Source organism: Camellia sinensis, unplaced genomic scaffold (assembly GCF_055761805.1).
Source record: "Camellia sinensis isolate YWXY unplaced genomic scaffold, ASM5576180v1 Unanchor11, whole genome shotgun sequence".
Classification (NCBI taxonomy): Eukaryota; Viridiplantae; Streptophyta; class Magnoliopsida; order Ericales; family Theaceae; genus Camellia; species Camellia sinensis.
The window spans coordinates 8,387,415-8,402,365 of NW_028128989.1; the positions used below are offsets into that span (position 1 = coordinate 8,387,415).

Consider the following 14,951-nt stretch of genomic DNA (forward strand, 5'->3'; position numbering starts at 1 on the left):
TAGCATCCTTGAATGTGTGTGAGTGTTGCCATGACAGCATGCTTACCATGAGGCTATTGGCGTATGTGATGTAACTGCCTGAATGCCTGTGGGTGAAGGTTGGATTGCTTGAATTGGGTCAATTCATTGAAATCCATATTTTAGCCCACTTGCGAGTAGCAAAACTCAAACCATTTTTCCGAACAAACGGATATGCAATGCTTTATTCCAAATTAGGCGATCTAGTCTATACTTGTTTTGCTGTGCGCATCACATAGTAACTCTAGCTAATTAACCGGAATAAGAACACATGTGTTTTCAAAAACAAGATATCATGTTTAGTAGTGGCCGATCTTTGATCGGGCGAGCGGGGGTGCTCATAGCTGACCTTCCCCAATCGTACCCAAGTTCCCGAGCCGAGGTAACTTTAGTGATGATGGACATGTAGCCTTAGGCAACGAATCAGGATTTCCTAAATTTCCTAAAAATAAAACATTTAGGTGGCGACTCTGTATCTGGCAAAGCAGTCTATGTTTGGCACTTCTTTCTAAAAATCAGTGTTCCAAAACGATTTGCTAGATTTGGACTCTTTGGTGATTTATCAATCTCACATCGCACATTGTGAGATCAGATTAAGAACCGTGACATTTGAGAGTCTGAACTGTAGTGAGCCCAAATGAACAGAACGGGATTCCCTCCCGGCACATTCGGGGACGTCTACAGACCCTCCTACGAGAGGGCATATTGTTGCAATAAGTGTGCGTGTGTGTGTGCGTGTCTTCCAACCCCATTTCTTTCTCCCTTTTACTTATCGCTTTCGATGGTTAGTTTTAGGGCACGTTTTGATTAGCATACCTTATGCTTTGCATATTTGCATCATTCATTTGTCTTGCATGCACCGGGCTCGGCGCATCATTCAAACCGCATTGTATTTCAATAATACGTGTTTCAAAACATGTTATCAAGTGTTGCATTCATATGCGATTTTAGATAGCCGAGCCTATTTTAGTTGTATTTTTGCATGTGTTGCATTAGGTACTTAACATAGTTAGGATCATGCATTGATTTCTAATTAGCTTCTGTTTTGGCTGGGAGTACACTGTAAGTGTTTACGCTTTAGCATCCTTGCATAAGTGTGAGTGTTGCCATGATAGCATGCTTGCCATGAAGCTATGTGCTTATTTGATAAACTGCATGAATGCCTATGGATGAAGGCTTTATTATTTGAATTGGAACAATTCATCAAAATGCGCATTTTTAAGCCCACTTGAGGTGGCAAAATCATGTTTTAAGCCCACTTGAGGGTGGCGAATCCGCGTTTTAGCCTACTTGCGTGTAGCATCTTTAAACTATTTTCGAAAAACAAACATGAGATGTTTTGTTCCAAATTGAGCGATTTAATCTATACTTGTGTGTTGTGCGCATCACATAGTAAGTTAGCTAATAATCAAACAAGAACACATGTGTTTTCAAAAAAAACATATCATGTTTAGTAGAGGCCGATCCTTTGATTAGGCGAGCGGGGGTGCTTATTTCATGACCTCCCCCCCTCGTACCCGAGTTCTCGAGCCGAGACAACTTTGGTAACGACGAACACGTGGCCTTTGGCACGAGTCAGGATTTCCTAAATTTTCCAAAATAAGATATTTAGGTGGCAACTCTGAAATTTGGCAAGGCAGTTCATGTTTGGCGCTTTTTGATTAAAATCAATTTTCTAAAACGATTTGTCAGATTTGGACTCTTTGGTGATTTATTAGTCTTACATTGCACTTTGTGAGATTAGATTCAGAACCGTGACAGGAGTCCAAACTATAGTAGTAGGAACCCAATTTGCGCCCTCTCCGAAAAAGGGGGTGCGCGGAGAGAGTTCTGGGCGGTCTACACAAGCCGACGTGAAAGTTAGGGTTAGACTTACCGTCGTATATTTGGAATCTCGGCATGTGGAACCTTTTCGGGGCCTCAAATTTGTCTAACTCCACCGAGAACTGCGTTCTCGGCTTGACCGGAGAAGTTACCTCGACATCTTGTCGCTTCCTCTAGAGGTAATCCCTCAGATCCTCCTTGGTCCGTCCAGGAGCTTGGCTATCAACAGATTTTCAGCCTTTGCGGTGCGTTGCTCTCAGTATCGTTATGAGTCCTCTTGGACCTATCTCCATTAGTTGTATCGAAATACAGTTCCTTCCGTTGAACGTGCCGATGTTCTTTGGGGTTAGCTTCCTTGCTACGGTGCGTCCTCCGAGAATCTCCCCTTCTCGACTCTCCTCGCCCGACCTCCCTTGAATGTCGGTGAGAGTGTTCCTCGGTCCTGGTGTGTTGGGGGACTGTAGGGATTGTTTTCTGCCCTTTCTGGGCATTGTTTTTGGCCGCTGGAATCGGCGTATCTTGTAACGGGAATGGTGGCTGCATGACGTTGTTCTGCATCATGAAATTGACGATCGATTGCAGGTCCACCAATTTGTTCGCCAGTCCCTTCATCCCGCCGTCTCTCCGTAGGCATCTATCCTTCCATACTTGAAGGTCATCCTCGTTATAGTACCCGCCCCGGTCTGACTTTTTTGGTACGTCGCCCTCTTTGCCGACGTCTTTCTCTTCGGGATTCTAATCCCGAGTTTCTTCGTTGCGGTTATCCTCCTCCATGTTAGGGTCAATGCGCTTACCACTCCCAGCGGGGATGTCGTCCCTAACCTTTTCTTTCTGTCCATCGTTGGCCATCTATTCTCCTTTCTTTCCCACAGACGATGCCAAATTGTGTTTGCTATTTTCTGACCATACTGCCTAACAGGTACTCAACTGGAGAACATTGGCAGAATAGATTGCACCCAAACGACCTGTCACAGAAAGAAAAAGACTCCAACGGTGGTTCGTCCACTCGGGGGCACTCCGACGATCAAGTCAGTTATCTCTCAAAGATAGCAAAAGTGCTTAACTCACTATTCAGAATACAAAAAGCGTACCTTAGACCCACAAGGGTGCCTCTCTTTTGTAGCCAACACTAACCTGGTCCTTGTAGAAGCCTAGCTTCTCTTGGACTCTGGCTTAATGCCTATCCTGGATTCTCAAACAGATAGAAATAAACTCTCTAAGAGTTTTATCTTTATCCAGACTAAGGTCCTCCGCCATTTTAGGAGTCTTATAACTTATCCGCTCATCTCGGATTCCGATATTCCTGCAGATAACCTCGACCTAGCCGAGATCACCTCGGCATCAAGGGCATGTGGCACCTCGGCTGGAACTTCGGTGCCACCTTGGCCACATGTTGCTATCCAAAAAATATGTCCCCACAACTTGGCCACGTGTTGCTATCATCTCTCACACTATCATCATAATAAACACTCTTTTACTTAATCCCTTTACTAATAATCCCCACATTAACAAATTCTTCAATAACAACTTTCTCACTAACAATTTTATTCAACCTAATCTACCAAAAAAATGTGGCCTATTTTACTTTTCCTCACTGCCTGCCAAACAACATATTGATCGAACAAACCAGTGATACCACCTCTCTGTCATCTTCCTCCTTCCCTCCATTTATTCCTCTCCATCTCCTTAGCAATAGATAGATTTGTTGCAAAAAGGGCAACCAAAATTAATACTTCTGCAGTTTCATCTGATTCATAAGCAACTAAAGTCTCGTTTGGCAATATCACTTTTTGGCCTAAAAGTTAAAAAGTAACTAAAAAAAATCAAAAAGTCAACAACTTATGTAAAAAAGTCAAAGATTCTATTTTTTCTATACTTTTTACATATCTTTTCATAAAAAGTTAAAAAATCATTCCAAATATACTAGTTTTTTTTATATCATTTTTTAACCATAAAGTCAAAAAATTACTAAAAAAACCTGTTTCCAAACAAAAATCAAGTGAAAAAATATTTTCATGTGATTTGAGATTTTTTGATTTGCGTCTTTATGTGATTTGATATGTATTTCTTTACTCTATTGTGGGTTTGAGTTTTTTTTTTTTTTTTTTTTTTTTTTTTTTTTTTTTTTTTTTTTTTTTCATGACTGAATCTATAATTCAGAATGCACACTTGCAATCATGTCTTAGTTGGATTGGAAGATCTAGTTCTTAATCTAATTTATTTTTTCCGTTCCAAAATAATAATCTATTTTGAAAAATTTAACCTTTTTTATAGTACAATTATTGCACTTTGAAAAAATTGATTTACAAAATTACTTAGTATATGTTTTGGGAAATATTAATTGTCATAATTACATTTTTTATGTTGTTAATGAATTTAAAAAAAAAGACAAAATGAGAAATTCATATTATTTTTGTCTTCGATTTTTGAAAATAAACTAATATTTTGAGGTAATAAAAAATGAAGTAGGAAACTAATATTTTGAAACGGAGGAAATATTATTTTTTCTTTTGGGTTTGAATATGGATTTCTTTTTTAATGGTTGTGATTTGTGTTTAGAATAGAAGAGGGGAATAGAGGGAGAGGAGAGGAAGCCAAAAAAGGATAGTGCAACGATTCAGAGAAAAGAGAGGTCGCGGCGATGGAGGAGTGGCAGGAAGAGAGAGGAAGTAAGTAGCTGTGACAGAAGCAAAATAAATAATAGCAAAAAAAGGAAGCAAGGAGAGGAAAAAGAAATGGGTTTTTTTTCCTCCTTTTTGACATGTGGCAAGAGGAGAGTTATGGGACAATGTATGAAGGCTAAAAGGTGGTTGTAGTGGTGAGATACTGGAGATAGGGGATGTATTGGTCCCAAGGGTTAAGGAGGAAGGGTCGTGGTGGTGGTGGTGGGTTACTATTGAGAAAAAGGGTTCATAGTGTGAGAGAGCGTCGTTGATGGTATAGGAGGAAGGGGGTTTCTAGTGTGGGAGGGAGGTTGCTAATAAGGGAGGGGGGGCTAGGGATTGGTGGTAAGAGGTAGTGATTGGGGTGTGAGATTTAGGAATAAGAATATCTATGGAATTAAGGGGACACATAAAAATAAATAAATTTTGAAAAGGGAAAATAATTTTTAAAAAATAGGTGAATGAAGAGTGTTTTTTTTTTTTATTGGTGAAAATTGAAACTCCTGGAATGACTAGATGAGGTCATTGTGCTTCACCTAGTGGATTGATAAAACACAAATTCCAAAAATGGAAGGAGACAGAAGTAAATTGATACGGGACATCAATTCTAAAACACGGATCACATTCATCCCAAGTACATGTACATGATTAATTCATGTTATAAATTTAATTTGAATGCAAAACTAGAAAATGGCAAGTCATCATCACATTCATCCCTAGTAAAAGTATTTAAAAATAAAATGTATGGTGTTAATTCAAATTTAGTTGGGAGATTTTTTTTTAAATCTTATTTTTAATATTTATATACTAATTAGTTCAAGTTAATTTCTAATAACCCATTTACTTCTATAGTTATCCAAAAGAACAAAAATCCCAACTTTAGATTTAGCATAAAAAATATAAACTAAATCTATATTTTATGAGAAAATCACAAACTTTAGTAAAAAAAATAGAAACTAAATCTATATTTTAAGAGAAAACCACTTTAGTTTGAATATTTACCCATTTGAATAAGAATCTACATATATTAGGAGAAAATCCTAGAAGTTAATAAATATCCTATTTAAAATCCTACTCTTTTAAAATTATGGAAGCTAATAACTATTCTACTTCATACTTTCACACTTTTTTATAATGTGAAAATTGAAAAATAACGTAATATAAAATCTAAATGAAAATCAAAATACAATCTGAATGTTCACAGTAAATAACAAATATACAACTAATATTCGAAAAAACAAAACACATATCAAAGTACAATATGAATGTTCACAATAAATAATAAATATACAACTAGCCTTTAAAGAAATAAACTTATACCAAAATACAATCTGAATATTGAAAATTTACAATTAACATACAATTACCGTTAAAAAAACTAAATTCATACCAATTCACACTGCAATGTGAAAATATAGAACAAAATTGAAAAAAGTGAAAGTTTACTATTTCGATGGTTCAAAGATAACAAAAAAATGGGACACAGGAATACTAAAGGCTTATTGATTTATAAGTTTTCTAATAGGATTTATAGTTAAATTTTTTTTATTTTTTATTTATAATTTTATTATTAATTAGTGATATGACATTAAATTTTTACAATCTTTGGTAATGTAATCCCAATAGTGGCAGATGTAACAAATCTCTGTATCTTATTTATGATTAACCAACTACATTTAAACCCATCTCAACCCTTCACATTATTGGCAGTTCAAACGCTGGGCAGTGTGTCTACTTTCTTTTTTCTCACACACAGACAGACACACAGATGGGGTTGAAGAAATGGGTAGAGGAGTCAAGACCATTTTTGAGCATGTTAATGGTACAAGTGTTCGGAACGGTGTTGCAACTGCTGATTAGGGTTGTACTTAGTGAGGGTACCTTCATTTTTGCTCTCGTGGCCTACCGTCATGTTGTGGGTGCTGTATGTGTTGCTCCTTTTGCTTTCTTCTTCGAAAGGTATTTGTCTTGTTATATAGTCAGGTAATTATATATCATGCATTGTTTACACTTCCTTTGAATCATGAGGTGAAAAAAGAAAGTAGAGAAATTATTATAAATTTTTTTTTTTGTGGGGGATGAATACTGATTGAAAGATGCTATATATGTTTTTTTTTTCCCCCAAAAATTATAAAAAAAAATAATTAAGATTTGACTTTTATAACAAAATAAATACTGAATTTTTTATTTTTTCAATTTAAACTCTTAAATTTTGATTTATTTTCAATATGAATCATTTTTTTTTTTAATTTTCGTTAAGTAAAACAAAGAAAAAATGATATTTTAATCATTAAACTTAATGAAAAATAATATTTTAGATATTTTATGTATACTTATATTGAGTTTAATAACAAAAATATTTTTTTTCATCTGTGTTACTAAGGTTTAAATTGACAAAATTAAAAACTCATAGTTTGTTTTGTTATAATGCTTAAACCATGGGAATTTTTTTATATTTGTCCCTTCTTTTTTTGCTTTATATTTGGAATGGTAATTTTTTTTTTGTAAAGAGTAATTTTGATTTTCTTACAAATCTCATCACTTTTTGGTGAGAAAACAGAACTTAAAAGTTTTAAAAGATTTGTTTTTCTCACAGTTTCTTTTCTTTTTCTTTTTTCTTTTTTTCCCTTTTTACCGAGGCCCTCAATCCAAACAAAATGTTAATATATTTGTTTATTTATACTATTATATAAGTAACAACGTTGTGCTAGCATATTTTTCTTAATTTTAACCATTTGAAAATAAATTTACCATTTGAAATCCTAATCTATTTTTCTCAATTTTTAAAATTTTAAAAATATAAAAATACACATGTCAATGAATAATTGATCATTGGTAATATGATTAATGTGGTAGTATATTTGACATTTAAACTTAACTATTTAAAAACATTTTATATGAAAACTAACTTTTTTGCCAAAATTCAAAGTACCAAATGCATGTCATTACTGTTTCATTGACCACTAAATGTTTTTCGAATTCCCTTAAATCATGATATTTTCTAAAAAATAAGCTAAGTTATATTTTATAGAGGAGGATCCCTTCCGGTCCAGATTTTGAATTTGAAGGTGTTGTTTAGGCATGTGGGATTCACTACAGGTTCCATTTTGATGATCCAAATCGGTCCCATTTTGATGATTCAAATCGTTCATTTTGTTATGCACTTTGTATAGCCATACCAAAAAATTGGTCTTTTTTTGGGTGAATAAAAAAAAAGCTAATTAGATCAATTCAATAATTGTAACTTATTCAATTTATTGTGTTTTTAACTAAGAAAAAATTGGTATTTTAAAAATAAACTGTACATTCTTTTTGATTAAAAATGCGATAAATTGAATAAATTACAATTATCGAAACAATCTGATTTTTTGTGTGGATGAAATACACAAAATATCGGACAAAATAAACGATTTGAATCATTAAAACGGGACCCGTGATGGCCCCACATGTCCGAACAGTGCCCCTCCATATTTTATAATCTAAAAATACACATGTTACAAAGTAACAAAATCAATCAATATTATTTTTTCATTATTATTAAATTTTATCAAACATAACATTTTCAATTTTTTTTTTATCAAACATAACATTTTTTTCTGCTAAAATTCATTTATCTATCTATTATTCATTGTCATATTTGGTGATCATTCTAAAAGGATTGCCTCAAATTATGTTGATTCAACATTTTTTTTTTTTTCAAATAGATTGCAATTTTTACTGGACATTAATTAACTATTTTAAACTCCCTTTTAAATCAAATTTCAAGAATTTCTAATTAATATCCGCTTGAACCTGCGATTCTTTTTTCACTTTCAATTCATAAGAAAAAAAATATAATATCATGTTTAACTACATATCATATAATCGCACAAAATAATTATATACCCCATTCTCATAAATTTAATAATGAACATTTTAAAAATATCTTACATTCAATATACCCCACCTAACCTACTAAGTTATTAATTAACTCTGAGTAATGTTAGGTATTTTAAATATTTTACCAATATTTTTATTAGATATCTCACATGAGTATGAGATTTACATGGAATCTATATGGTGTGAGTTCTACACCCATATAAAATATTTGATAAAAATGTTAATAAAACATTTGAGGTCTCTAACATTTTTCATTAACTATATGCCAACTTTTGTTTCATAGTTAATTTTCACACAATTTTATAAGAAACTTTTTTCTAATAAAAAATTATATATTTACTTTTAAAGTTATGTTATTTTTTTGTTAGTCATATTTTAATGGTATTGGCGGCCACGATAATGAAAATGGTAGTAATTGTGGTAAGATACTAGTGACAATGAGATGGTGGTGATATGGTGACGGATAATGATTTGTAATGATGATAATGATAGTAGTGGTGGTAAAAAAGTAACAGCTGTGATTAGGACCTCCACAGATTCCCACCCCCACCACCCCCATACACACGTGGGGGTTGGTGAGTGGGGGAGCAGAAAAAAAAAATAATAATAATTTGACCAATCAAAATTCAAAGGGGGTCGTGGGGGTGACTTTCAAAAGGGGTCGCAGTCTTTTTTCAAATAGTAATAACAATGGAGATTGTGATGGTGATGTCATAATATGGAAGGTCCCTATAACTACCATTGTTGTCATATTCATTGTTATATTGTTATTACATAGTGTGATATTGATAATATAGTTGCGATAATTGCCAAGATAGTAGTAAAGTGATAGTGGTTGCGATGGAGGCAACAATGTAATGGTGGGTAGTGATAGTAATAGTGATGGTTTTGGTATTGGTTGTGTGGTAATGATGTCGATAGTTGTGGTATGGAGAGGATGGGAGTGTTAATATTATTAGCAACGGTAGTGATAATAAAGTAATAGTGATTGTGGCATTAATGATATTGTAATAGTGGTGTGGCTGGGATAATGATGGTGCCATAGTGATTGTGTGGTAGTGAAGTAATAGTGGCGATGACAGTAGTAATATAGTGGTAGTGATTTTGATAGTGTTGGTTGAGTAATAGTGATACCTCAATACTGACATAAATATAAGAACTTTAAAATTTTACCATCAAATATAAATAAAATATCTATTTTTTAAAATTTAAATCTCTCTTTGAGGATGCAAGAATATAAATAGTACAAATTCAATTATCAAACGCGCTTAAAATTGCGCATTAAATACATTTAATCTTAAGGGCAAATTACATATACACCCCTCCAGGTTTGGTTAAATTACAGATACCCCCCTGAGGTTTCGGAAATTACATCCCGCCCCCTGAGGTTTGTATTTTCATAACAATTTACCCCCTGAGGTTTATATTTCATAACAAATTACCCCCTAATTTCTTATGCAAATATAGCATTCAGGGGGGAATTCGTAATTTCTCAAACCTCAGGGGGGTATCTGTAATTTTGTCAAACCTGGAGGGGTGTATATGTAATTTGCCCTTATCTTTTTAAATGATAAATTCGATTATTAAACTATTTTTAATGAATAGTGTTATATGCACTAATTAGTGTACTATTAGTGCACTAACACTAATTATGACATTATGATTGAACACATTCATTATACAAATTATAAATACCAAAAATATTTTAAATTATGCCACATCATCAATTGGTACACTAATTAGTGCACTAATTGATGCATATAGCATTAGTCGTTTCTACTAATCTCTTAAAATTATTAGTTGCATTTATTATATAGAAAATATTAAACACAAATATTTTTACGGTAGTGCTACATGCACCAATTAATGTACACACTAGTGCATCAACTAGTGTTATGCCATTATTACTAATTCCACCTATTAATACAAATTTCAAATACCCAAAGACTAATGTTATATGGATCAATTAGTGCACTAACTAGTGTACTAATTGATGATGTGGCACAATTTAAATGTTTTTAGTATTTATAATTTGTCTAATGAGTAGAGTCAATAATAAAGTCATAACTAATGTTAGTACACTAATTAGTATATGTAATACAACTCATATTCAAAATCTCTAAAATTATGCCATATCATCTGATAATATACTAATTAATATATATAGCATTACTCTTGTTAAGATTTTATTTTGTTTAATTTCCGTGCATAAACGAGTTCTCTGCTAGTTTACATGTACAAGTATTGAAATGGTGTGTCCTTAATGTAATTGCAGAGGCAAAGGAAAGAAGTTGAGCTGCTTGGTTTGCTTCTGGCTCTTCATGAACGCATTAACTGGGTAAACAATGTATTTTTGAATAATGCTACTATATAAATTAATAAATGTTATATATTTTTTTTAGTTATTAAATATGATACTTATTATATTATTAAATTGAAGAATCTCGTGTTTTGCTAACATTTTTTATTGCATAACACGTTTGAGAAAAGTTTCTAATCTTACAAAAGCAATTACTCCATTTATTAAAATTTGCTACAAAAAGTAATTTATAATCTAGATTCATTTTTCATGTGGGATTTACATAAAAAATAATTACTCCATTTATTTTTCATCCTCTATTGTATTTGTTTATATTAAATATTTTCATTAAACATATTTTTTGCATTACAAGGTCTAAAAATATAAATATAATTTATATATATTTTTTAAATTTTTGTTAAAAATTATTTGATCAACATTTTATTTTATGAGTTTTATGAATTATTTGTACAATATTTATGACATTACCCCAAACTATTTCATATATCAGGTAATGTATTAATTATATTGATTTAATTTTTATAACTGTTTATTATTTATTCAATCATAAAAATCATTTAAGTATATTTTCTTAATTGTACAAATTATATCAACCAATAAAATTATTTAAAATAACAATCAAACAAATATTACACTATGGCTCTGTTTGTTGCGACGTAAAATATTTTACACAATTTTTTTTTCTTATAAATTGATTTTACACAAAAAAACAGAGAAGCTTTTGTTTTTGTTTTTGGGTGTTTGGTTGATACTTGAAACAAAAATATTTCATTGCCTAAAAGAGAAATTTTAATTCAATAAAGTGTCATTTATGACTTTTTAATGAGTTAAGATACTTATTTAAAAAGGCATTCTGAGAGTCAACTTTGTAACATTTGATTTACAAAATTTTTAAAGGTAATCATTTTTGAAAAAAATATTGCAAAAATATTTTCCTTAAAAAATGTTTTACTTACTTTTTATCCAACCAAACAACGGAAAATGAGTAAAATATTTTTGACAAAAATATTTTATATCAAAACAAATGGAGCCTAAGATCCTTTTTTCCTTCTTTTTTTTGGTACTAAGATCGTAATTATATAGCTCAAAATTGTATAATAATTGAGTTAAATTAAAAAAATATTGATATAATTTTTTTTTATTGTTATTTTTCATAATGTTTATCGACATCGCCGATCCTAAGCTTGTGTAAAGGAGGAGGGTTGTGTGTTAAGTAGCTAGCAGTCAACACGTAAAAAAATCCACTCGGATTCTTTATGAATATGAATTCTACTTTGAATCGATTAAATGCTAAGTGGTTTTCTGTAAGTGACGTGTTGCTCCTACTTCTGATAGAGAAGAATTGATTCATATAGTTGATTCCATTTGATAGGACTCAAGCCTTGATTTGGTTTGGTTTGGTTTGATTTGATTTGATTTGATTTGATTATTTTTTGTAATGCTTAGGTAAGAATTTATCATTTTTCAAAATCTTTTTATTCTACCCTAAATTTCTGATTTCATCTCTGTCCTCTCATATGCACTATTTAATCAACATTACCTCCCTCAATGTCTAATGACTTATCGGCGCAACATTAAGATCGATTGCAATAATATTATGATCATCAAATTTAATGGTAGTACAATATGACAATATTAGAAGGATAAAATTTATTACCTAAAGATTTTGTGGATGCTACGGATGATGCAGGATATCAATAACTATGGTATTCTTCTACTATGGATTACGGGACACCACAGCTTCGTACGCGGTAAACTTCCTCAATCTCGTCCCAATCGTCACCTTTCTCTTCTCCATCATTGCCGGGTGGGTAAGATGTTAGTAAATTTAATCTTAGCACATTATTACAGTTTCATTTTTATAACATTTTATCATATAATACAATTTTAAAATCTCTAATAAAAATAGTCTAATTTTCCATCCAATCTCTAAGCCGTCTTATTTTACTTGCATTACAGATGTTTCATATATGTTCCCGGATAGAATTCATAAATTATCTAGTAGGTCTGGTGCATCATGTATCAGTATGTCCACCTATAATTCCACCATATTGTTTGTTTTTTAGACCATATAATTATTAGACCCCATATTATTATATCGGTACACAGTTAATAATAAATTTTAAGAATACAAGATATTTACTCAAGGGTTGGTTGGATCAGAGGGTGTTGTTCGAGTCTCATTTTGATGATTTGAGCTTAGAAATGGCAAAATTACCAGATTCGATTATTGGGCACGTTTTCATAAATCTCTTTTTACCTACTTATGTTCCACTTAGTTCACATTATTTTCTTATATTTCAATAAGTTCTATGGGTGACATAATTATCAAAATACCCTTAATAATATTTACATTTACAGTATGAATGTTTCGTGATGTGAATGTTCACACCGTCAATATGAATGTTCACATCGTCAATGTAAATGTTCACACCATCAATATGAATGTTAATATGTCAGTGTGAATGTTCATATTGTTAATGTGAACATTCACACATTACCAAATTATTAACCGTTCAAAAAATATTTGTAAGGGTAGAATGTCCATAAAATATTTTAAATATGAGAATTAAGATTTGGTAGATCAATTGTTCAAATAATAGGACTTATTGGAATACAAGAATATCTTATGGACTAATTGAGATACAAACATTTAAAAAAAAAATTTCTAATAAATATTCCAAAAATATTTGTCGATTTTAATATTAACAAAACATTTGAGAGAGCATTGATAAAGAGCTAAAGAATAAGGATAAGTAGGTCAAAATTGTCAAGATAATGATAAAATATGAAATTATATCATTAAAGTTAAGTTTAAAATCATAAATACACACCTAATACTAGAACAAAATTAAAACAATAATGATTCATCCCATTAAAAATATCACCACTAATAGCACTAATGCATTAAAAAAGTAAAAAAAAAAAAAAAATACAACTCCAAGACCAAAACATCACATCATTAATGGCGAGACCTACTGCCACCTAATTAGTGGGAGCACTAATTAGTGCTCCCAAGCATTTTTCAAATTAAAAAATAAAAACAAAAATGCCCCTGTTGCCATCCCAATCCGAGCTATTCATTGCATCATTTTTTTATTTTTTATTTTAAATTTTTTATTGATAAACACAATATGATTATCGAATCAACTTAATTTTTTTCATAAATAATAGGGCGAATTAAACTAACAGTCCCTTATAGTTTGGAACTTGTATCACTTTGATCTCTGACTTTTCAATTGTGACACATTTGACCTTGAATTTTGAATCTTGTTTCAAATAAATTGCTCAATTTCAAGGGCAAGTCGTCAATTGATAAAATATAAACTAATTTGACAAAAATAAATATCAAAAAAATATTTTTGAATTTTAAAAAATTATTTTTACCCATCAAAGATAAAATTATGTAAAATTGATAAATATTTTACACATTTATTTATTTATTTATTTTACTAAATTAATTTTTATTATGTGTTTTGATGATGATCATGTAATGGATGATTGTTTTTATTTTTGTTTTTATTTTCATTAAATTAGTTTCTATTTTTACAAAAGTCAAATATGCTGATAACTTTGTGTACGGGGGATAAGTATTCGATAACGCCCGTACTCCTTGCGTCCAAGCTCCGCTTCTATCTGATTAACTTGCGAACACAACGGTGGTGTGTTGTCCGATGGTCAAGTTAGCACACACTCAGAGAGAGAGAGAGAGAGAGAGAGAGAGAGAGAGAGAGAGAGAGGGAGAAAAGCTGGATCAATGTTAAAGTTTCTCTCACCGACTGATGTTCCATTGCAAGCATGGGGGGCACAGGCATGCTTATATACCTTCTCCGCTTGCCTCTGCATCCATTCGCTGTCTGATGCGTGAACCTGCTCTCCCTTTCCATTTCCCCACGCATCAGCTCAAATTCAGCTAACACCACCTAATTGAACCACCAAATAGCATTGGCACGAATGGACAGCCCGGCGGCCCTAACCCAGCCTCCTACGACCGTGCTACTATGCGAGACGACCAGTGCTCTTCACCGGGCTCCATTACGACCGAGCTTAGTACCACTCCGCTACGGTCGAGCTTGTGCTTCGTTGAATTGATCCGCGGAGGACCTCACTCGCCAATCTAAACGTGCGACCGATGGAGACTAGGCTAACAGAGAATCATCTCGGCTGGATAAGGTCTGGAACTTCAATCGAGCAAACTTTCCTCGGCACAGCCTAGCCCAGCTCGACCCAAACACGCTCGGACCTCC

The 14,951-nt window shown here is 32.3% G+C and overlaps 1 protein-coding gene across 1 annotated transcript in view; it reads left to right on the forward strand.

The window, feature by feature from the left end:
* Positions 1-6,268: 6,268 nt before the first annotated feature.
* Positions 6,269-14,951, forward strand: part of LOC145814512 (WAT1-related protein At5g64700-like) — a 37,449-nt gene continuing 28,766 nt past the window's right edge. Inside the window, exons 1-3 of the mRNA XM_082911344.1 lie at positions 6,269-6,464; positions 10,660-10,722; positions 12,395-12,511. Of these exons, the coding sequence (XP_082767470.1) occupies positions 6,274-6,464; positions 10,660-10,722; positions 12,395-12,511 (371 nt within the window). The 5' untranslated portion in view covers positions 6,269-6,273. The remainder of the gene's footprint in view (positions 6,465-10,659; positions 10,723-12,394; positions 12,512-14,951) is intronic.